Genomic DNA, 25,096 nt, shown 5'->3' on the forward strand with positions numbered 1-25,096 from the left:
GAGCGTCATTGATTATAACGGAACATTGTGAGATTGCAATAAATTGAAGTGAGTGACAGCTTTTTAGTGACTATATGAAAGCGCTATTTGCTCTCTTTCTATAATCAGTTCGGAATTTGAATAAAAGTTTCACTTTACGTGCTGCTAACAGGACCAATAGGCACAAAACCCTGCACATGCAGCAAACTTTCAGGACCGACTGAAAAAGCAGAATGGATGAGATGGAGGAATGTCTGTACTGTACAAGAGAAACGTATAAACAGAAAATCATAACGTATGTTGGATGTGATCCTTGTGTTATGAAGAGGAGTGATTTTTCAACTAAATTGAAATATCTGCCTCAGTTGCCTGTCATTGAGGCGATACGCAACTAGGCCTGATAGCAAACAAACTCTTTCGAAAGTGATTCCCACATTTATATGAAGGATGCAGGATATATGTCACTCCTAAAACTACTGCTGTGGTTTTTGGCCACTGGTCCTGTTAGCAGCATGTGAAGCGAAACTTTTTTTCAAATTCTGAATTGATTATAGCCTAGAAAGCGAGCAAATAGGGCTTTCGTATAGTCACTAAAAAGCTGTGACTCACTTCAATTTATTGCAATCTCACAAGGTTCAGTTGTAATCAACTGCAAATATAATATCTTATGTACGTGTGGCATTTAGCACTGAGTGAATTCTCACTGTCTCACCCTGTATCTGTTTATATATTTCTTTATATCTTAATGTTATTATATCTTTTATTAACCATTCGCACACACACGCATTATCTGACTCTCCTCTTGACCACAGAAGCAGGTTTACAAGCCACTTTTGCCAATTTTTTTTCAGTCAATTTCTTGCCTTTTCCTCCTTATGAACAGCAAATGTTCATACACGATATGAAATAAAATTTCTCGATTTGACCGATTTCCATAAACAACTGAAAACATAGTCATTTTGAGATTCTGCTATTGATTCCTATAGAGAAAAATCACTTCCCGCCCTCCATCTGCATTTCGCGCGTCCTCAGAATCACGTGATTGCAAACAACCTATTAAGGTCCTTCTAAAATATTACGCGGGAGCACCATTTCGAAACTGAGGATGTTTAGGCCTACATCTCATATCACCTGCTGAAATGTTCCTATTAATATATTTCTCTTCCAAATGTGCATTCTGAATAATAAATAAATCTAACCTGCTGCAGTCAATTTTGTCTTCTCATTAACAATGTTTTTCTCATCATATTTTATACCTGTTTACATTAAAATACATTTTAAATAAACACCCTTACTAAATTAACCATGGATTTACTATAGTCAATGTAGTAACCATGTTATATTTTTATTTTTCCCGCGGACTGATTTCCATTTGTATTGCCATAGTTTTACTACACATACCATGGTTAATTTTCATAAGAGCAGTAGATGAATGAATGCGCGGGCGTTGCCTTAAAGAAATAACAATGTTGAACATTTTAGCTAATTAATCTAGACAGTATAACACGTTGACAGCGTGATTTGAGTATTATTTAAGAATTTTGGCATAAACGTGAATTACATACAGTGAAATGACTGTGAATGAAAAATGACAGAATAAAGACTAAAATTTAATACAAAATAAATAAATATGTTGATTCTGATCTTATTCATCAGGTCTCACACACACTGCAGCACTGACGCAGCGTGGTGAAATCACGCATGTTTATGAGCCATGGGTTTCTCAGATCGGTACGTTGGATTAAAACTACAAGTTCCGTTGCGTTTGGAAAATTCTGTGCACAGTAACCATCAGAATATTTCTTCGCCTGTCTCTAAAAATGTCCAGATTTTGAAATCAACCTGCAGATGCTCGTTTTAACAGGCTTTTATTCAAGTAGTGATTACAGCATATTGAATAATATATACATAACCGGAAGAATCGATACACTGCTTCGACAAGCGCTTCCGGTGTTCAATTCTGGTGCGATAAAGGTCCATTAAACACAGCTTAGTGACGCAAAGATGTCTGAACAGGACCCTTTTTTTTCCCTATAGAACACTTTTGTCACAAGCAAAGAATAAATAATAAAATAAATACAAATAAATATGTTAATGAAAATGTGAATACATTTAAAATAATAATAAAATATACTATAGAAATTGAAATTAACCCAGGGTTACAGTTAGTTCCACCTCAAGGGGTGCTGATTGGTCAATGGGTGTTTCATTTACAATAAAGTATAGCTATGACTGCTTTGCCATGGTACAGCGTATCACTGCATAACACCCTTGGAAACCAGCCTTAGCAACATAAACCAATGCATAATTTAATCTATGAGAACAGTTCTTAGTCTCTGTTTTTATTTGAGGTCCATAAGATTTACATCTAGGGACATTCTGTCAAGGACTATTTTGTCTAGTGGAAGAATGGCATTTAGTGATTTTACTTAAAAAAAAAAAAAAAAGTAATTTTTGGCTTTAATATTTGTATTGTGTGGTAACTGTTTTATAAAAGCAAAATGGTAAGAGAGGCTGAACTTTGCTACTTACATATGCATACACTTTAATTACCCTGAAAGAATCCCTGCAAACATGTCCATGTGGGGCCCATGCTGGATTTTTGTGGGCATAGTGGTCTAGGCCCAGCCCACACCAAACCTAAACAGGTCCAGTGCAGGCTTGCCCAGATGGGGCTCACAGCTCCCTGTGAGCCAGCCCGTTTGCATGCAGGTTTTAAGCAGGCAGCCCTGTAATGCAACTAGGAGAATACTAGCATCATTGACTGGCCATTATTTAACCACTGAAGTGAACTGGAGTGACTCGAACCAAAAGAGACCTTTCAGAACCTGTTGTATCATATAGGTCAGGGACCCTCAAATCTGTCTCACGATATCCACTTTCCTGCAGAGTTTAGCTCTAACCCTAATCAAAAGCCCTGTTCGGACAGGAATTGTTTCTCATGGGGACAATAAGTGTTTTTCACCATTTACAGCGGGGAGTCTGTGATTTAATTGCCGTCCGAATCCAGGATGTCTGTGTTTTTCTCTCACGACCATCGTAAAAATCAGCGGCCGAATTACCTACTGTTTTCTGACGAACACAAAGGTCGTGTGGTATTAATTGCCATCCGAATCCACATCTTGGAGTTTAGGAGATGAAATCGATTCAAAATTCAATGTTTAAACCCTTTTTGAGGGATCATACAGTAGCCTAACTGTTGTACTTCGCTGCAATTTGCATGTATATTTATTTCTGAAATGCTGGAAAGTATATAAAAGAACAATAGTTCATAACTGCTTCATCACAGCGAGAGGGAGCAGAAAGAGAAGAAAAGCACGTAAACATTCAAAATCGGTCTTTATTATGGCAGCAGCAGTTTTCCTGGGGGATATTTAGGGGTAGGTTCAGTAGGGTTTTCCCTCTTTTCCACAATTTCCTTTGCTTTTAAATGAAGTTCCAAACGTAGGTTCGGGAGGAGCCTAATCATTCAGTCCTGTCAATCATTATTACAAGCCTATATAAGCAGCTGTCATTGCACCGTCCCAGCCTTCTATTCTTCCGTTTTCATACAAGCTCACCCAAAACCAAAATCATGGATCTTTTTAGCCTTATTTACAAATGCTTAAACACAGCATGTCAGAAATGAAGACCTAATGTTCCAAACTTTAAATACAGTATAAAGCTTCTACTTCTGCAACAACAACAGCTCAAACGTATTGGAAAGTGTAAGTCTCTCTGTATAAAATATTATAACAACTGATAAGCACCTTTAAAGTAACAAGATAACTGAAATTTTAGAAAAGCTGGTTCCATTCTCAGTTTGAGGAATAGTCAGGTGTTGAAGCTCTTTCTATTACATCAACAACATAGAGTAAATAAAGACCTCTTTGAATTGGTTTTGTGGATGCAGAACAACACAAAGAATCAGAGAGAGAAAAAAATAATGCCTGGCATTAAAATGGGAGAAAGAGGTGGGGGAAAGGAGTAAGAATGTGTTGGACTGTTTTTTTTTTTTTTCCCTCACACATGTGGAACCTATGAAAGCTTATTTCTGCCATGGAATATAAAGGGTAAATTGTGATGTGTTTTTTTAATCTCACAGTTCTGATAAAGTCTGAATTGCAAGATGTAAACTCACAATTCCAATAACAGAAGTCTGAATTGTGAGATCGAAAGGTTACATTTACAATATAATAAAATATTTCTATACAAAATATTTTAACAACTAAAAAGCATTTTTAAGTAACAGAGCAATGAAATATTTAGAAATAGCTGATTCCATTCTCATTTGGAGGAATAAACAGGTGTTGAAGCTCTTTCTGTTACATCAACGTAAAAAGACCTCTTTGAATTGGTTTTGTGGATGCAGAACAACACAAAGAATCAAGGAGAGAAAAAATAATGTCTGGGAGAGGAAGAGAAATAGTTGTAGGAGGTAGAGGAGTAGTTGGATCAGAAAAGAGGAGAAGAAAAGGTAGGGGAGAGGAGTAAGAATGTGTGCTGGACTGTGCATTTTTATGTTTGTTTTTCTCCCCTTACACATGTGGAACCTACGAAAGCTTATGTCTGCCATGGAATATAAAGGGTACAGGGTAATTGTAACTTTTTTATCTCACAATTCTGATAAAGTCTGAATTGCAAGATGTAAACTTGGAATTCCAAGAATATACGTGTGAACTGTGAGATACAAATGGTCATAATTATCATATTTTCTTTTTTTCTGTGACCGAAACAAGCTTGCATAGTAACCAAAGGCCACATATGTTGGAATTTCTGTTGATCACTGGCATCAGCTATCATAGTACACCATCCACATCCAACCCCGACCCACTGGAAAGCAACTGCAATCAATGTTCCAATCGAATTTCTGCATAGAGGACACTATCTTTTTCTATTGTACATTCTATAAAGTAATGATGACTCATTCAGTTTTAGATAGTATATTGCCAAGAAAGAACACATTCAACACCTAAAATGTAAAATGAGTTTCTGTTTAGGGTAAAATCAAATTACAAAACAACAACAACAACAACAACAACAACAAAACAATATATTTAAATATTATCTCTTATATTTGGGTAGAACTGAAACATGACAATCAATGCAGTTTTTGTAAAGCCATCAACTGTTAGTATTTGACAGTCACTGTGCTATGGTTGACTATATGTTTCTGTTGGATAGAAACTAGTGGTAATATTTTGACCGAATGATTCGTTTTTGAATCGGGTTTGCTGTGTTTTGATAGAGTTGGTATATGTTTCAATCTTGCTTTTTTTGTTTACTGTGAATTTTTCAACATCTGTCTGCCAATTACTTTCAATCTTGTACAGAAATGTACAAACAACCTAAGACAAATGTTTGCTTTTGAGATTTGTTTGTGATATTTTGAATGCAGTGCTTCATTTCTTGGATTTGTGTGTAAAGTTTTAAAAACTAGAGGCAAGGTTTTGAAAATGTGTGTAAACAGTTGAAAAAAAAAAACTTTTCATGTTAATTTGTATTATTTTAATATTTGTATAGATAATCTGTAGTCGCTTTCAGAGTGTTAAATTAGCAGTACTAACTTGAATTGAATTTTTTCCTATCTTGTATTTAATAAATCCATTGATTTGAAATCCCTTTGACTACTGTACATTTTTGACAACACAGACATTAGTTATGTGGTGACTGCAACCATTTCAGATGTATAATAACTGTTTTCCCCAAAGACTTAAGTCACTGTAGCTGAAAAGAATTTAAAGTGAAACAGATTTATTGTAGGTTTAGTGAGGGCTTTATGGGGGGTAAGAGGGCTGCCCATGCAGGGTCAGCGCTAAGGGTCCAATGTTTTGCCAGTAAGCAAAACATTAAGTAAAACTCTTACTTGCATCATATTATTTTTCAGTATTTTTACTTATACTCAAGTAAATTATTCAGCAATATTTTTACTTAAGTGTAATTTTTTAGTACTCTTTCTACCACTGCTTGGACCACTTTTGATAGATGCTGACCACTGCAGACCAGGAACACCCCACAAGAGCTGCAGTTTTGAAAAATGCTCTCACCCAGTCGTCTAGCCATCACAATTTGTCCCTTGTCAAACTTGCGCATATCCTTTGCTTACCCATTTTTCCAGCTTCGAATACATCATCTTTGAAGACAAACATTGCGTTCCAAATAGGTTAAATCACCCTCCGAAGGGGACTACGGAGTGAAAACAATCTTGGCCGCCGTATTGAAGGGTCGCTCCAATCCAAAGTGCTCAAAACTGGCCACTTCAAAGGGCTCTTCGGAATGAAAGATTTCAAAGGGTACAACTGATGGACACTTTGGGCCCCCATGATCCTTTGTGCTGATTCTTTCCATGATTACGGCGCCTCTGTGTGGTCACGGGATGATGATGCAGAAGGGCACTTCAAGAAACAGTTGTTTGGTCCCCTACACCCTTCAACCCTTTGAAGCTCTCTTAGGGCATAGGGATGAGCCCTTCCGAATGGAACGCAGGGAAAATGTTCACTTGCTGTCTAATATATCCCACCCACTAACAGGTACAGTGATGAAGAAATAATCAGTGTTATTCACTTCACCTGTCAGTGTTCATAATGTTTTGCCTGATCATTTTTGATGTCTGCCTTATTTGACACACGCATTTGACATCTTGGACTCTTTACTAATAAGTTATTGTGTTGAATCAGGTGTGTTTGATTAGGGAGGCATCTAAAATGTTGGGGGTTCTCCAGGACCAGGATTGGGAAACTAACTAACTGCATAGTGCAGGGGGTTCCCAAACTCAGTCCTGGAGGGCCGGTGTCCTACAGAGTTTAGCTCCAGCTACAATTAGACACACCTGAACCAGCTAATCAAGCTCTTAGGCATACTAGAAACTTCCCGGCAGGTGTGTTGAGGAAAGTTGGAGCTAAACTCTGCAGGACACCGGCCCTCCAGGACCGAGTTTGAGCACCCCTGTGATAAATGATTGGCACACATTGTAAGTGTTTCTCTGAATGTGACTGAGAGTTTAAAATCCCATCAACCTTTTAAACTCTCGGTCACAGTGATGGCTGATCAGATCCTCTTACGCAATGTCTCTGAAAAACGTATTAAGCATACACAGTATTTCAGTCAGAGGTTAAGGAAGGGGAAGATTTATTATTATTATTTCTTTAAAATGTATTTACAGTGCGTCATCAGCACAAAGTTTTATGAAGCAATATACTGTAATTCCATGACAATATGCACAAAAACTATGTTAACTTTCAGAAACTCATCAGAGAAACTTTACAAAAAAAAAAAAAAAGAGTATTACATTTTATAAACACATTAGACTACAGTCCAGAGATCTGTGTCTGCATGGTATGTGAAAAGAAATTTTATGAAAATTAAACTGGTTCCCTGGTTCTAGTTTTTTTTAAATCCCCTAGCTGCTCATAGGAAATGTCAAAAAGGTCCAAAAATCTTCTTTCAAAAACTGGGGACTTTTTTTTCCTCAGAAAATGAAGATTTGAGTTGTTAATATATGTCACAGTGGTCTTAAAATTAAAACAAAATAAAATAAAGACTAAATGTGTCACTAGCTTTTGACCACGAAATGACCAAATGTAAAGTAAAAGATGTTGTTGTTTTTTAGAGAAAAAGAAAAAGAAAAAAAAAAAATCTACAAAACTGACAAATGTAAACTAATCTTAAAAGTTAAAAAATCTTGAAAGCTATTGGTCTGAATCAGTCTAACAACTCTGTGAATGAGAACTCAGTGGTTCTGAATAATTAATCCAAAAATCATTACATTTAGTCAAGTCTTACTCAAAATGAACTTTATACTTAATGAAATACATTACTACTTCATAATCCTATAACACCAGTCATTTTTATAACAGTTAAGTAACATTAATACAAGAAAAAAAAGCTGTTGTTCTGATCAACAGCAGATATTCAGACCAACAGCATAATCAGAAGTAATGACCAATTGTCCTACTCTCGTTGTGGTAACTTTTGGAACACAGTATGTCTTATTCAGGTCAGGGCATAAACTTGGTTAAGATGCAATTTTAGTATCCTACAGTAAAACACATTTATCCTCATACTTCTTCCTCAGCTCATCAACTTCTCTTTGATGTTTTGCTTCCATTTCTTTCATTTTTTCATTTAGATTTTTCTCCTTTTCTTTTGACAGTTCGCTCAATACGCTGTACTCTTTTTCATGCTCATGACACTCTTTTTCATGCTTTCTCTTCAGCTCCTGCATCTCTAAATCATGCTTTAACATGAGAGCCTGAAAGTCTTTGGTATATTTCTCTCTGAATTCATAAAATTCCTCTGCTTATTTTCTGGCCTCATCTTCATACTTCCTTTTCATTTCTTTTAATTTCCTTTGATATTCTTCCTCCATCTCTTTCTTTTGTTGCTCTTCCTGTTCTCGTCTGGCTTTATCTTCTCTCTTCCTCTTCTCCTCCTCCTCTTTACGCTCTCTTTCAAATGCCTCTTCAAGCTTTTTCAGTTTCTCTCTCTCTTTTTCCCTCCTTGCCCTCTCCTCTCTCACTCTTTTATCCCACTCCTCCTTCCATGATTTTTCCCATTCTTCTTTCTGTTTTCTCATCTCTATTTTACTGTTCTCACACTCTTTCTCTATTCTCTCTCTTTCTTTAAGCTCTTTCTTAATCCTCTTCTTTTCTTTTTCTTCTCTTTCTCTTTTTTCCTGCTCAAATTCATCAATCATTTTCTTTTCTTTCAGCTCCCATTCACTCCTCTCCTCTTTAAGTCTCTTCTGGTATCCTTCCTCATGTTTTCTCTTCAGTTTCTCTTTGTGAAGTTCCTCCAGTTCTCTCCTCTCTCTCTCATACTTCTCTCTATATTCCTGGTCTCTCTTTTGTTGTTGATCTTCTAATCTTGTTCGTTTCTCTTCTATTTTTTGCCATTCCTTTTCCCATTGTTCCGGTTTTGTCTTCTCTTCAATTCTTCTCTGCTCCTCTTCTTTTTGTCTTTCTTTCTTCTCCTTCTCTTCTTGTTCATCTCTTCTCTTAAGTTCAGTTTGCAAGAACTCTTCTTTGATTCTGAGTTCTTCCTCCTTTACCTTCCTCTCTCTCTCCATTAACTCTCTTTGTTCTGCTATTCTCCTCTTCATCTCTGCCATCTCCATCTCATGTTTGTCGCGTAAACATTTGTTCTCTCTTTCCATTTCTTCTTTCTTCTTCTGTAATATCCTTTCCATTTCCTGTTGTATAGCATTTCATTTGTGTAACATCCTCCTCCATTTTTCTCCACCATTCTGTTGATTTTCTCCAGTAAATCAATGACCTGTTTAGTTTTGTCTTGTTTTTTATTGTCAATCACATGATATCTTTCCCCACAATCTCTGATCAGCTTCTTCATGTCTGAACCAGCATATTCTAGGTAACTCTCGATCGTCTGATCTAGCTGATCACCATGGGTAAATATTATGATGGTAAACATGCCAGCTTTTTTTCCCAAATGTTTCTTTGATCAAATTCAGAGTTTTAGTTTCTTCCTCTGTGAGTCTTCCGATTCTAAGCACAAGGAGGAACACATGAGGTCCTGGAGAGAGGAGTGTGATACACTTTAGTATCTCTTCCTTCACGTCGTCATTTGAGACATGTTTGTCAAACAGGCCAGGAGTATCAACAACAGTCACTGGATGTCCATTAACAAAACCATCTTCCTTCTGACATGAGGATGTCACTGATCTCAAACTGCAACCTGATTTAAAGACATCTTTGTTGAGTATAGTGTTTCCTGTGGCACTTTTTCCACTTCCAGTTTTTCCAACAAGCACAATTCTCACACAGCTTGTGCTTGATCTCTCACTTTCATTCTCAGCTGGGGTGGGGAGCAGAAAATTGTTGTTATTATTATTATTATTATTATTATTATTATTGTTATTATTGCTATCTCTGCCAATACATGTCCGGGAAAAAAAGAGAACATATGGTCACTCTAATGAACCAAGATGATGTGGCGTATTGATGATATTTTAGATATTTATATATTTGGTTTTAGGCTGAATGACATGTCTTACCTGTTTGTTTAGACTTTTTCAGCACTTTATTTTCTTCCTCCAATTCCTTAATTTTGACATCCAGTTGAATTTGCCTTTCCATTTGTGCTTCTAGATATGTGGCATATGAGTAACAAGTTAACATGTTTGAAGTAATGGCATCGATTTTCTGCAGCAGCTCTGAGAGCTGCTCACTTTCTGGTCTTTGGTTAATACTGAGTGTATGGTATTTGATCTTATATTTCTGAAAAATATTCTGAATATGTCTGGTTTCATGTATGAAATTAGTAACAACTTCGTCCTGCCTGTTTCCTTCTCATATGAACAAGATCATTAGATGACCCCAGAACTTCCTGTCAGCTGTGTCAAAAATGCCACTGAGAATATCAAGTTCTCCTTTATCATCATCAGTGAAAGGACTGACAGGAAGAACCAGGAGAAATGTGTGTATGTTATATGAACACAGGGACAGAGCACGGTATGTCTCACGCAGAACATCATTCTGAGACAGAGATGTATTGTATAGTTCAGGCATTTCAACCAGGGTGACTCGACGTCCACATACTACACCGTCTCTCTTCACACATTCATGGATGATTTTAGATTCAGACTCTGTCTGGCCCAGTATTGTGTTTGAAGTAGAAATCTTTCCAGCACCACTTCTTCCAAACAGCACCAGATTGAGATTCTGAGTTGAAGAAATGTCTGCAGACACTGAAACAAATAAAGACTATGTTACTATAGTAAAAAGAAAAAAAAAAAAAAAAAATATATATATATATATATAGATTCAGATATGATTATCCTTATTATTATTATTTTTAAATAAGGGAGCATTAAAAAATACCAGTGGTTCACCACTGTGTAATCACCAGTTTCATTTGAATAATTCAGACATTCGAAACATAGTAAACATAGCTGTTTACTAAGTTTTATTGTATATCAATATTCATGGTTAGTAAACAATGACAGTATTATCTTATCTTCTGAAACAAAACTTCTTGCCATATATTTTGGATATTTGATTAGATTGTCATTGGATTGGGCCTGATTTCTGACCTTATTTATTAGATCGAGGGCTCAAATTTCACATATCGCTAAAAAATACTGCTATTTACACTTGGTGTAAATAACATCCATCACTAAGAAAATATGCTCTCACTCTCAACTCACCACACATTGACGCTTGGTCAGGACCCCGCATCACTTTTTGACTTTTTGACCCCTTTAGCGTCACTTTTGGCAACACGTCGATATGTGACGTTTTTAGTTTTTATCTTTTAGTTTTTTTGCATTATGCGTCGCATGTAATGGTTTGCATTCATTTACAAGATTATGAATAATTTGTATACATTTGTACTTTCATAGATATTTTGGAGCAATAACGTTTAACTTGACAGGGCGTTTTAAAAACACACTGCTCATGCGCGTGGTGCTGCAGAAGACGCAAGATGCGAGTGTAACGTTTACATAGAAAAACAATGGACAATAGCACAGGAGGCAGCTTCCCACAATACAAAGTCAATGGAGAGCGTTGGATTGTTTTTAGGTGTGGCCTAAATGCAGTCTGTCTCTATGTAATTTAATCATGACGATAAAATTCCCAGTGCCATTGAAAAATAATGCCAAAAGGGTTCCCTGTGTGTCAAAAAATGATGCCAAGGGGTCTTAACGTCAATATGTGATGAGTTGGGAGTGAGAATGCATTGCACCAGTGGTTTTCAAACCGGTCCTGGGAGCGCCCCCAAACACTGCACATTTTCTGTGTGTCCCTCATCTATCACACCTGATTCAACTCATCAGCTCATTAGTAGAGACAGCAAGATGTGAAATGGGTGTGTCAGATATATACGAGACCTACAAAATGTGCAGTGTTAGGGGTTCTCACAGGACTGGTTTGAAAACCAGTGTATTGTGCAAATTGATGCTGCCATAAAGTTTTGAAAATATGTTAGTTAAATATGTTAGTAAGCAAGTCTTTCAGTGCAGCTTTTGTAGAACAGCAGTATGAGACACCAGACATTTGAAAAACATTGAATCATTATTGATGGTAAGCTAAATCGGAACATGTAATTTATATTCTTCAGATGTTTAGATGTTAGGGTTCAAACTCAGTGACATGTCTTACCTGTTTGTTTGACCTTCTTTAACTCTCTGTTTTCTTGCTCAGTTTCTTTAATTCTGACCTCCAGTTGATGTCTCCTCTCCATCTGTGCTTCTCTGTATGTGATATCCGAGTAGCTAGTTTTAATCTTAGCAATCGCATGGAGTAGCTCTGAGAGCTGTCCACTGTCAGGTCTTTGGGTAATACCAACAGTGTGGTATTTGTTCCCACATTTCTGAACAATTGTTTGAATACCTCTGTCCACATGTATGAAATCAGTGATGACTTCGTCCTTCCTGTTTCCTTCCCATATGAACAAGATCATTAGATGACCCCAGAACTTTCCATCAGCTGTGTCAAATATGTCACTGATTATATCAAGTTCTCTTTTATCGTCATCAGTGAGAGGTCTGAGAGGAAGAACCAGGAGAAATGTGTGTATGTTATAAGAACATAGACACAAAGCGCGGTATGCTTCACGCTGAATATCCGTTTGAGAGAGAGTCGTATTGTATAGTTCAGGCATTTCAACCAGGGTGACCTGGTATGCAGATGAAGCTGTGTAGCATACATTTTTCCTCTCCACACATTCGTGGATGGTTTCAGATTTAAACACCTCTGCTGATCCTCTCTGGCCCAGTATTGTTTTTGTTATAAAGGTCTTTCCAGTGCTGCTTCTTCCAAACATCACCAGATTGAGATTTTGAAAATTATTAACCGCTGGCACTGAAACAAATAAGTAAAACTTGTGTAACTGTAGGTTAAAACATTCTACTCATTTAACATCGTTTTTGGTTTTTTTCAACTTCTTGCAACATATTTGTTTTATAGACCAACAGTGTCCCATTAAAGTATATGAAAAAATAACCTTACATTGAATTTGCTGAGGGGCAAATTTGATCACTGCTTTTGTGTTGTGGACTGGGAGTTTGAATGATGATTAGACTGCATATATTGTTTTACAGTACAGGAAATACAGTTCAAACTCTTACCTAAGGTCTGTAAGTTAAATCCTGAAATAAATTAAACGCTTTTCATCAAATGCATAAACTGAATAAATCCTGGCAGAAAAAGTCCTCTGGTGTTATATGAATGTTGTGATTGGTATCATGACAATGATTACTTACTGTCTGCATCTGTTGTGCTCTGATGTGCTGATAGTTTCAAGAATGACAATATTTTTTGTTTGAACTTAGGTACTGGAGGAAAAAATGCAGTGTCACCAAATAGATATCAAAATCATGAATTTGAGATGAATACAAAGTTTAAACTGCCATTATATGTATATATTACGCTTAACATTAAGTAATACCTTGTGACACCTACCAGTTGCATTTCTAGACCTGACTTTCCTTTTTTCCTTTTGGTTTCACTGTTTCCATCCTTTTACTCTCATAATTTGGCTGCTCACATGATGCTGATGGCATATTTTGTGCTGCCTCATAAATACTCAGGTTTAGATACCTTCCGTCATTGTTTGCATCCAAGGTCTTGATTTTCTCAAACAGCTCCTTTTCAGAACACATGCCTTTCTCTTCAAATTTATAGCACTTCCATTCTTCTCTGAGTAAGCTATGAAAAACTGCACTCTCCTTAGCAGTGCTGTATTTTATCTGGCTCATCAATACTACTACAGTATGTTTCATCGTAGAATCTGACCAACTATTCATGATCTTCATCATATGTTTGTTTTGCTCAGTAAACTCAGGATGCACAATCAGCAAAAGCACATGTGGACCTGGAGAGGACATTTCCTCACAACATTTCATTGCTTTAGAAATTTGTGTTTCAGGAGCCTGTTTGTCAAATAGATTTGGTGTGATGATCACAGATATGTATTGAGTCTCAATGCATCCTCTGGCTCTCTCAGGACACTCCTGAAGGAAGGGAGGAGCTTCTGTGTCAAATGCCATTCTTCCCAAAAGAAAATTCCCCACTGAGCTTTTTTTCTGCCCAATTCTCTCCCATCACCCAAATTCTTAATTCAGACACTATAATTAAAATAAAATGTCAAAATTATTGTATCATCAAAGAATGTTTTGTAAGAAGGCATTAAATGGGCTTTATCAATGCACTTACACTCTAGAGGAGAATTCATACTGCGTCTTCTCTGTTTTGATCCTCTCTCCTTCACGTATGCTGCAGCTGTTGATTAATTGCAAGATAAGTTTCAAAAACTGCTTACATTAATGCTGAATGTTGTTTGAATGAATGCAGTTTCTCTAAATTCAACCCTTTTAAGATACGTGAATCATTTTTTCATCGTTCCAAATCTCTAAAGAGTGATGCATGTCCTGCATTTATCCATTTTTAAATGAGAAAACATACAGTACACATTTAAAAACATGTTTGATGTTTAACAAGTTGTGTATGATTTAGCAGTAAAATAATTAAAGGGGTCATCGGATGCCCATTTTCCACAAGTTGATATGATTCTTTAGGGTCTTAATGAAAAGTCTATAAAATAGTTTGGTTAAAAATTCTCAATGGTTGTGTAAAACAACACTCTTTTTACCTTGCCAAAATCAGCTTTGCAAAAATCATCTCATTCTGGTCGAGGCTGCTTTAAATGCAAATGAGCTCTGCTCGCCCCGCCCCTCTCTTCTCTCTGTGGAGTGACGAGCCTGTTTACTTTCGCTGCAAGACTTGCTAACTAGCACATTATTAGGAAAGGCGATCACAAAGATAAAAAAAAAAAAAACCTTATACTCACATCTGCTGTAAGTGAAGCTGGATCATGAATGATTTGCGCAAACATAGACGGATATATGTACACTACCGTTCAAAAGTTTGGGGTCAGTAAGACTTGTAATAGTCTTTAAAGAAGTCTCTTATGCTCATCAAGGCTGCATTTATTTGATTAAAAATATACAAAAAACAAACAGTAATATTGCAAAATGTTTTTACAATATAAAATAATGTTTTTTATTTTAACATACTTTAAAATAGATTTTATTCCTGTGATGAAATGCTGAATTTTTATCAGCTGTTACTCCAGTCTTAAGTGTCACATGATCCTTCAGAAATCATTCTAATATGCGGATTTATTATTAGAATGATCAATGTTGGATAATATCAACAGTTGTGCTGCCAAATATTTTTTGGAACCTGTAATTTTTTTTTTCAGGATTCTTTCATGAATAACAAGTTTAAAAAGTACAGTGTTTATTCAAAATATAAATATTTTATAACAATGTAAATGATTTATTATTAACTTTTAATAAACTTTTAATTATTAACTTAATACATCCTTGGTGAATAAAAGTATTAATTTCTTAAAAAAAAAGAAAAAAAAGAAGAAAAAGAAACAATAAAAATGTACTGACCCCAAACTTTTGAACGGTAGTGTAGATCGGAAGGTGCATTTTCTTCACAGACAAACTTAATCTACTGCATCTTCGGTGGCTGAGATTTTGGTAGTAAATGACGACCACTACGTTCATTATTACATCCAGCAACACAAAACCTCAATTGCTCAATTCCTGTCTAACTTACATCCCTGCTCCGGCATCAAAACAAAGAGGTCGGACTGTTACAGCTGATCTGAGGTAAGACACTCATGTCAATCAACTATCGTGGGAGCGGCCTCTGTGGGTGTGACGCCACAACGACAGGCATCTGAGAATGGTTTGATTTGAAAAAGGGAATATTATTTTTACAGATTAATTAAAAACCACTGCATGGATTTTTATCATTATAGGGTAGATTTGTACATACACTGCCAACACACATTAATGTTCAAACAACATGAAAAAGTAAACTTAGCATCTGATGACCCCTTTAAGCTTAAAAGCAAGTTAGCAAGAGAACATGCATTTTGCATTCAATAACAACAGCAGCATCAATTACAGTAGCAGCAGGTTGTTGCTTGTGAGGAAACAGCAACAAAGCTTTGCTTGGAACTTAGTAAGAGAATGCAGCTTGTACAAATTATCATCACACCTTTGCATCAGTTCTCAGTCATTTAGCTGGTTAGGATGGAGCAGGGCTTTGCACAGTGTAAGCAAGTTTTTTTTGTTTTTCTTTTTTACCATGTTTAATGGTAGGGTACTGCACATGACATAACTAATTTGAATACATAAACAGAAATCATTCTGATTACTTATACACCTCGATTACCCAGGAGAAGAATGTGCATTTCGCACATACTGGCAAGATTCATACATCAGGCCCTGTCTGGTCAGTGCATATCGGCTATGTGCAAACAAGCTCACGCATAACTTTACATCATTAGTGTTAACCTGGGAGTATGGAATTCAGGTACACATTGCTAAACCACTAGTTATAAATAAAACCCAGACTTTGCAAATCTAGATAGACATTCTAAGACAAGCCACTCGATTTGAAGCTATCAGATACACACAGCAATAGTCAACTAGTTTTAAGCCATTCAGCAAAGTGGGCCCAGGCACACATAGCAAAAATGTGGGCAAACAGATCAATAATACCACTAAGCAGTAGCAATAATCAGCAGCATAGCACATTTATTCCGCAAAAATCAATACATTATCACTATTATATCCACATGCCAATCTTGTCATGATAGAAATTATGTGAACCAGGTGAATAAAGACAGGCAGAAGAAACCTGCAGTATTTTTACCTGTTAATCTGATTGTCATCTATATTGGAAATGTTCGGACTGTTCAGCTCTATGTATTTTTGTGTATGCGTAATTTTTGCTGTGTATAATGATATATACAGTAAATAAAATGTTAAAAGGTTTAGGGTGTTAATTAGATCAGATAAAAACGTTGGTGAGGTCTTTAAAGCCGCCATGGTCATGTTACAGCACGCCCTGCTTACAGTTCATGTTGTAACATTTTCTTTTCTGCTGGCTAAATAACAAAAATACATTTCATAAAACAAGAGGACATATTTGTACAAGACAAGCAAAAATATTCTGAAAAAAGAAAAATTCATAAGTCAATTTATTGAGAAAACTAAAAAGTTAGTTGTTAGATTGTGGCCCACTCTCCCCCTAGAAGCACAATGCTAAGAAACACTAAGAATACTAAGGTGTTTTTGAACCTTTTTCATGTTTTCAGTAAGTTTACCTTACATGTGAAGCATTAAATGCCTATTTAAAACATATTAAATGCATAGAATATTGGATCATATAGTATACTCACAATCTTGAGCTGCCATTTCAAAGTTCCTGACACTCATACAAGTGAAAGTGTTTGTTTCTCACCTGACACACCTTTTTAAAGGTGTAGTAGTCTAACATTCCTACTAACTTTGTGTAGTTTATTGAGACTGTATTGTGTTTAATGAAGTTCTAAGAAATGTTTATATAACCTATGAAAGTTTGCCTTAGACAAGACAAGACTACTAGTATTTTCAAAATACTGTGTGAAACACAGCAAATAAAAACAAATAATAAAAGTCCACATTTCATATGTGAAGTATTTTTATTATCATGGCATTCTGTTATTGTATTTCTGTTAAGCAACTGTCTATAGACTACACATTTTAGATCCACAATGCCAGAAATGAACAAAAATCATCAACAAACTTTTAAATCACCCCCTGATTCTGAAATCCAAATAACACTGGAATAGATTTACAAACATTCATATTAGTGCCTACTGATATTTATAAATAAAAGAAGAACTTGTACCATGAGATTTTAGCTTTTGATAATAATCAATGCATGACAGATTAAAAAATGTCTCAAAGAGAAATAATAGATAGACAAAGAAAAATGAGAAGGAAGGCACTACAATAATTGGTTCTGGAGTGTGTATGTATGTGTGTATATATATATATATATATATATACATACATACATACATACAGTTTCAATGGCAATAACATATACAAACGTTATTGCACATGTGCACTTTGTGGCCCAAACTTAACTTCCGGTAGACTTAGAATCAATAACAACGAAGTCCCTCTACAGTAGATTATTCCTGATAACAAGCAAAATATATAATAAGTACGTTACATTAGCTAGCAAGTTAAACCTATGTCTTGCCTGGCTTCCAAGCTTCTCTTCCCACAGCGGTGATCCATGCTCGTTGTCTCCCCTAATCTTTCTCACAGACTTACACTGTATGTGTGCTGGCACTTCCTCCGAGAAATATATCCGGTTCACATTTACAACTCTGCTCTGGGTGTTTACTGCACAAATCAGACATACTGACTGAAAATGCAAATTCATTCTCTGCCAGCAGGAGGTGCTTTTGGAGCAGCTTCCCCTGTAACTAGCAGGACAACTATCAGGACAAATCAACCCATTCAGAAATACCAGTACCTACACAGAAACCAATACATAGTAGCCAGAAAGAACTGCTAATTTTTTTTTAAAAAAAGAGGCTTTTGCATCTGAACTCTTCATATAAATGCATATTTATATGAAGACCCAGATAGCATCCCTTCATATCTTTCTCTATCTATTTATTATTTCTCTTTGAGACAATTTTTAGCTGTCCTGTACTGATATAATGCGATTACATTTTAAACATTGCTGTGCAATGGAGGAGAGACAGTTGTGTAGAAATACTTACTCTGACCACAAGAGGGCGCGCGCGCGTGTGTGTATGTGTGTGTGTTTCTCTAAGTTCACTCATCTACAAAGAGGTTTTAACTCTCAGTCACATGTATTAGTCTTATGTGTTTGTTAGAAGAACGTGTGTGTTTTGTAATGTAGTCTTTGCCCTTTACTTGCAGAAATTGTGCACTGTCATCACTTAGACCCATGCCCTGTGTATACAGACATACACAAGTGCTTGAGCAGTGGTGTGGATTACAGGCTGTGTGTGTCTCCGCAGCCTGTTGCAGTGTTGACTGATGTACCTCTATCAGATCTGCCCTCTTATGCAATATAATTCTCCACACCACACCAATTAAACACATGCAGTTTTCCATTTAGAGTTTCAAGCACATGGTACATTTATTTAAAGGACCAGAAGTCACGTTGTTTGCAGTGTCTCACAGCACTTGAAATTTGTTCAAAATAAATAAACTTGCATTCTGGATTTTTGCTCTATGCAGAAAACATAACACGCATTCTCTAAATAAATGTATATCTGTGTGTGTTGCCATGCAGTGACTCATAACACATATCTGTTATGCGGGTTATCTGAGAGCTCAAGCACATTAATGATACTGGCACATAATGGTGAAAATACTTCATAAGCTTCCAGGAGACAGACGGGGGTCAAAATAAGATCAACTGACAACCCACCCCACCAAAACTGCACATGGACACACATGCTTTTCAGGCTGATGATTAAACAGGATGAAAAGTGATGTTCCACTTATTCCTCTGTTACCAAGAATCCTAAAGACATATAGACTTGGCCAAATTATAACTAATTTAATAATGTAATTTACAATACAGCTTAAAAGGTGTTCATGGATGGACTATGGTTCTACAATGTCCCTAAACATCAGCTTTTTTTTTTTTTTTTTCTGGCATGCAGCTAAAAATGTCTTTGCACTTTACATTGCACATCTGCAACTTTTTTTGCAATTTGCAATTACAATTTTGAATTTCTTATAATTACTTACTTATCTTACACCTGAAAAGCTAAGAATTTCTAGAATAGCATGCAATATAATCATTAATTGTGTAAGATGTAATGTCCAAATAATCAGAAATAAACTCTGAAGCTGAGTTTCCAAAGCTGAAATGTGGGAAAACATGTGGCGACATTTGTAGCAGCTGAAAAAACCGACAGGAGAAGAAACGAGAACAGGCAGGATTAAAGGATCAGTGGAGGGGTGCAGAAGCCCCCCGTCACCACCAGCACCTCTCCACCCTCTCATCCTGTTAGTCTCTTGTCCTTTGGCTGTGTTTGTTTAGTTATAAATATCTAACAGCCGTCAGTGTGACACCAGCACATATTGAGAAAAATGACCATGATTACGACTGGAATAAAAGGATAGATTTGAATTAGTGCGAGGTAAAGAGATTGAGAGATTGAAAGAAACAGAGATATTGTTGTATTCAAACAAGACAGTGTGTCCTCCTGACGATGACATTTTTGGCACAAAGTCACAGAATGCCAAAGCAGACAGCATGTACCAGTGTCATAGCACAGCTTCACCCTTCTGTTCTTGCTGAAGCACTCTGTTCTACTGACGAAAGCTTCTGATGTGATTTCTTATAGACTAGATTTGTTTTTCATCCATCAAAAAAAACTCAGCTCCCATATTATTTACTTCAGAAATTAACTATTCTGTTCTTTCTCAAGCAGAAAAATACTTTTTAACACACTGTAAAAATGTCCACGATTTGTTACAGTGGAAGTAATCCAACCAGACTCGGTCATTTCCCCTCAAAATATCCTGGAACAGCCATAAACTGAGCTAATGTTTTTTAAGCATTGCAATAAAGAACAAATTAATGAGAGTGGTAAGAGATGCCAAAGCACTGTCCGTTCTGACCGCTGCCTGACTGCCTCTTCACATTCCATTCCTTCCCTCTTTTCATTCCCATCCCACACCTGTGAGAACTGATAATCATATTACAGAATATATGCACAGTTCTTGTTTGTATGATTTCATGATCTATATGTGTCAAACGGTAGGCTATAATTTACAGTGCCTTGCGAATACCCCTTCATTTTTTTCATGTTTTGTTATGTTGCTGCCTCATGTTAAACTGTTTAAAAAAATCCACATCAAACTGAACTCAGTGCACCATAATGACAAAGCAAAAACAGAATTGTCACAACTTCATAATTGTATTAAAATACAAAAAAGAAAAGAAAAGAAAAGAAAAAAAGAAAAGAAAAGAAAAGAAAAAGTACATTGCATAAGTATTCATACCCTTAACTCACCCTAACAGCCTCAAGTCTTTTGGGGTATGATGCAACAAGTTTTGCACATCAACATTTGGCAGTTATCTGCCATTCTTCACCTCACCTTTTCACCTCTCAAGCTCTATCAGCTTGGATGGATATTTTCAAGTTTCTCCAGAAGTCCAGAAGTTCAAGTCCAGGTTCTGGCTGGGCCACTCAAGGACATTCACAGAGTTGTCTATAAGCCAGTTTTTGTGTGTGCTTAGGCTCAATGCCCTGTTGGAAGGTGAACCTTCTGCCCAGTCTGAGGTTCTGAATGCTCTGGACTGGGTTTTCATTTAGGCTTTCTCTATGTTTTGGTGCATTGAGCTTTCCTTCTGCTCTGACGAGTCCCTCAGGCCCTGCCACTGAAAAACAGCCCCACAGCATGAGGCTGCTACCAGCACACTTTACTTTTGAGGTTGTACTGTGCAGGTGATGAGCAGTGCCTGGTTTCCTTCAAACTTGGAATTGAGGTTGATCAGGCCACAGAATCTTGTTTCTCATGGTCTAAGGGTCCTTTAGATGTGTGTTTTTTCTAGATGTTTTTTTTTTTTTTTTTTTTTTGCAAATCCCCAATGTTTTTCATGTGTATCCACTGAGGAGTGGACTGAGTTTTGCCACACCGCCATAAAGACTGGATTGGTGGAGTGTTGCAGTGATGTTTGTCCTTCTCTAGGTTCCTCCTATTTCCACATATGATCATGGAGCTCAACTAGAGTGACCATCAGGTTCTTGGTCACCACTCTAGCAAAGACCCTTTTCCATTAAGGGTAACTACACACTTCTGTGAACCTTTAATGCAGCAGAATTTTTATGCAACTCCTTCCCAGATGTGTGGCTTGATGCAGTCCTGTTTTTGAGCTCAACAGACAGTTTTTTTAACCTCACTGCTTGGTTTTTGTTCTGATATGCATTAGCAGCTGTTAGACCTTTTATTAAGATGTGTATGTCTTTCCAAATCATACCCATTGAATTGGATTTGCCACAGGTTAACTCCACTCGAAGTGTAGTAACATCTACAAGCAAAATTGATGCTCCTGAGCTAAATTTCAACTGTCCCAGAGGTGTGAATACTTATGCAATGGAATCATTTAAGTTTTTTATTTGTAATAAATCTGACAAGATGTTAAAACCCTGTTTTTTGCTTTGTCGTTATGGTGTATGGAGTGTAGACTGATATTGAGAAAAAAGTAATTTAAAGCAGTTTAACATAATGGAGCAGCATAATAAATTAATACTTTCGCAAGGCACTGTAAACAGATAAAAATATTCTTGCAATCAGCGGCATTTAAATATTTTTATCCAGTAAAAAAGTCTCCAGAAGCCTGATTCATACTATAGGAAATTATTTTAAAGATCCACTGACGTGGTTTGAAACACACAGTGTTATTTTACATGTTGAAGTAATTTCAACTGAAACAGTAAGACAGGATGGGACATATCAAGCAGTCCTGTCCCCTTTTTTAAATAGCCAGTAGCTATTTGTATCACAGCTTGAGCCAGGGCCATTAAGCCACATTTACGACATATGGCAGCAACAATCTCATCCATATCACTATAAAATATATTCTGTGTATAATTCAATAGGATCCGATACGTTTTGTGGTCTGCGCCGACTCGCGCATAATATCTGCTTTGTCTCTGGCCCGGAGCAGACTGCATGCCCGGCTCAAACCTCCATTCTGATTTCATGGGGACTTTAAGTCCTTTCGAATCTTTCTTTTTTCTTTTCTTTTCTTTTCTTTTCTTTTCTTTTCTTTTCTTTTCTTTTCTTTTCTTTTCTTTCTTTCTTTGTTTCTTTCTTTTTCTCTCTCATTAATAGTAAAAAAGCAAAAACAAAACTGGTTTTATACTAATACAACTTTATTGAAATGATTAAGATAAATAGCAAATATCAACTCTCAATAAATCCAACAACAAATACCAACTGTCAATAAATAGTGCAATTCTTATTTGGTAAATAATTAAGTTTTAACAAAAATAAAAGTTTTTCTGCTTTACCAGACATTAAATTTTGTGCATGACCAAACATGACGCCAAAACCTATGCTCATTCAATTAATGGCAACTGAACAAAAAGTGCTGTGTTTTTAACATACTCAATACAAAACAAGCAAATACTATTTACAACTCAACTTCACTATACATAGCATTATTTTTCAGATTAACAGGATCATCAGCTTTCTTTTTCCCATCATGAACATCATTTCATCATTTGAGGTTTCACTCACTGCACATGCTGTTTGACTATCTCTAAAAACCTTTTTCTACTTGCTCATCCCCTCTGTTTCATCCTGCCCTTTGTATCATTTTTAGTAAAGTCCAAACAGTCTTTGACTCATATTTGTCTTTCTGCTTTTCAGCCTCTCTGGGCCTCCTGAGACATGGATCGGCCCAGGGTTCTGGGTGCTTTGGCAAACTCCATTCGCATTGGTTTGACGGGTGGCAGGTCCCTGGTGATCTGGTCCACTGGCCTCTTGTCTGGACAGGCTCCGTCGGGAACCCGGGCAGGAGGGAGATCTTCCAGGGTGTGTGGGGCTCCACGACCCAGGCGGACACCAAATTCAGCAGGCTTGAAGATAGGCAGAGGCAGGGTGTTCCTGTAGGGTAAGAGCTGGTGCTCTCTTACACCTGTGTCCACAGTGCCCACTCTGACAACACCTGATGGGCAGGCCTGATTGAGAGGACGTGACTGCCAATAACGGGACAGGGACTCTCGGCGAGAGTCATCTGACATCAGCATCGACTGGCTGCAGAGAGAAAAAAATGGAGAATTATGAATAAAAGTTTTGACATTCGATTGTATGTTTAAAATGATTTCATTCAAGCTGCACTGCAAAACCCCAATATTATTCTAGTAATAAATATTAATTATAATAATATTATTTATTAATTTTTATCAGTAAAAACATCTACAGATGATTAAAGCCAGATAGATTGAATAACATTTGTTTTCCAAGAATATTACTTTAAAATTTGCCAATGTAACTCAAAATATGCCATCTATTTTTTTTTTTTTTTTTTTTTTTTTTTTCACAAATTTATGTTTTACTGCTCAGGTAAACTGACTATATAAAGAAAAAAAAAATATCCAGAAAAAAAAATTAAGCAACATGTTCCTTGACAATTATTTAATAAATAAATAAATAGATAAATAAAGCTTTTAAAAAAACTAGCTTCCATCTACAGCTAGCTGTATATACTGTGTTAATGTCTATGCACTCACCGATCCTCAGGTTGAGTTTTCATATTAATGCTGCGCCAGTTAGCGGTGTAACTCTCTTTCCTAGTTGGATTTTCCTCCCTCACACTGCAGCTGAGTTCGGCTCCAACCACGCATCCTCCTTTCTTCTCCAGGACTGTGCACATCTGCATCTTCGACTTCTGTTTATGAGTGGCTTAAAAAGTTAATGATCTTAACTGTTTTACAGTACTGTTTTGAAGATTTGTGATGTTCTTTTTTCTCTTTTCTTCTCCTCTTCTTTTTCTTGGGCTTGAGGGAGGACTCGTCTGTCTGTCTCTTGCTCTGTCTGGATGTCTGTTTGCCGGAGCGTGTGTCAGACTTTTATACAGCTCTGCTGCTATTTCTGTCTGATGGAATCACTCCGTACTTTGTCTACAATGACACCGGACACTCGCACACCCACATATCAAAACACTGTTGCATCGCACTGGAACACGCGTATAAGACCTAAGAAATCCCCAGCAACTCATATTTCCATGACACATTCCAAACATATCTATCTATCTATCTATCTATCTATTTATCTATCTATCTATCTATCTATCTATCTACAGTATCTGTCTGTCTGTCTGTTTGTCTGTAGGTCCACTTGTATGTAAGCTCTATAATCAGATTTGTCTTATTTCCCCCCCCCCCTTTCTAGTTATTATCTGAATGGATTCTGTTGCTAATGCTCAAATGCTTGATCACATTGTATCAGCATGACATTTGTTCCTCCATGGGCCTATTAACAGACATCAAAAGGCTTTCAATGGAAACTAAACAGTGTTCGGATCTGGAACCAGACAGGAGATTATAAACATGTGGCCGCAACTGTTCTGTACCGGTAATCTTCTTTTGCACACATAATCTCTTTCAGAAACATTGTTTAAATATGAATTATCAAAGACTACATGCTGCTGTATTTGTTTATGTAGCTATTTATTGATTTATTGCTCATTATTAAACAAAAACATGGTTTTACTAATAAATAAATAAATAAATAACATGGTTACTATAGTTA

At 36.5% G+C, this 25,096-nt stretch overlaps 3 protein-coding genes and 1 long non-coding RNA gene across 4 annotated transcripts; all 4 read right to left on the reverse strand.

The window, feature by feature from the left end:
- Positions 1 to 7,252: 7,252 nt before the first annotated feature.
- On the reverse strand, positions 7,253 to 9,145 carry LOC127158984 (uncharacterized). Its single transcript, XM_051101940.1, has one exon. It carries the CDS (start codon positions 9,143 to 9,145, stop codon positions 8,258 to 8,260), a length of 888 nt encoding a protein of 295 aa, XP_050957897.1. The 3' UTR covers positions 7,253 to 8,257.
- Positions 8,947 to 12,741, reverse strand: LOC127158992 (GTPase IMAP family member 8-like). The gene is made up of 3 exons (XM_051101950.1): positions 12,078 to 12,741; positions 9,971 to 10,261; positions 8,947 to 9,771 (listed from the first exon to the last, which is right to left on the reverse strand). Exons 1-3 carry the CDS (start codon positions 12,739 to 12,741, stop codon positions 9,356 to 9,358), a joined length of 1,371 nt encoding a protein of 456 aa, XP_050957907.1. The 3' UTR covers positions 8,947 to 9,355.
- Positions 12,742 to 13,962: 1,221 nt separating this feature from the next.
- Positions 13,963 to 17,223, reverse strand: LOC127163593 (uncharacterized). The gene is made up of 3 exons (XR_007827497.1): positions 17,185 to 17,223; positions 14,133 to 14,198; positions 13,963 to 14,044 (listed from the first exon to the last, which is right to left on the reverse strand). It is a non-coding gene; the product is annotated as an uncharacterized LOC127163593 (long non-coding RNA).
- A 5,468-nt stretch (positions 17,224 to 22,691) lies between these two features.
- tcap (titin-cap (telethonin)) lies at positions 22,692 to 24,399 on the reverse strand. Its single transcript, XM_051098020.1, has 2 exons — positions 24,076 to 24,399; positions 22,692 to 23,599 (listed from the first exon to the last, which is right to left on the reverse strand). The coding sequence occupies exons 1-2, from the start codon at positions 24,222 to 24,224 to the stop codon at positions 23,209 to 23,211; spliced, it is 540 nt and encodes a 179-aa protein (XP_050953977.1). The 5' UTR covers positions 24,225 to 24,399; the 3' UTR covers positions 22,692 to 23,208.
- Positions 24,400 to 25,096: the final 697 nt, after the last annotated feature.

The sequence above is a fragment of the Labeo rohita genome, chromosome 3, assembly GCF_022985175.1.
Source record: "Labeo rohita strain BAU-BD-2019 chromosome 3, IGBB_LRoh.1.0, whole genome shotgun sequence".
In the NCBI taxonomy this organism is placed as follows: Eukaryota; Metazoa; Chordata; class Actinopteri; order Cypriniformes; family Cyprinidae; genus Labeo; species Labeo rohita.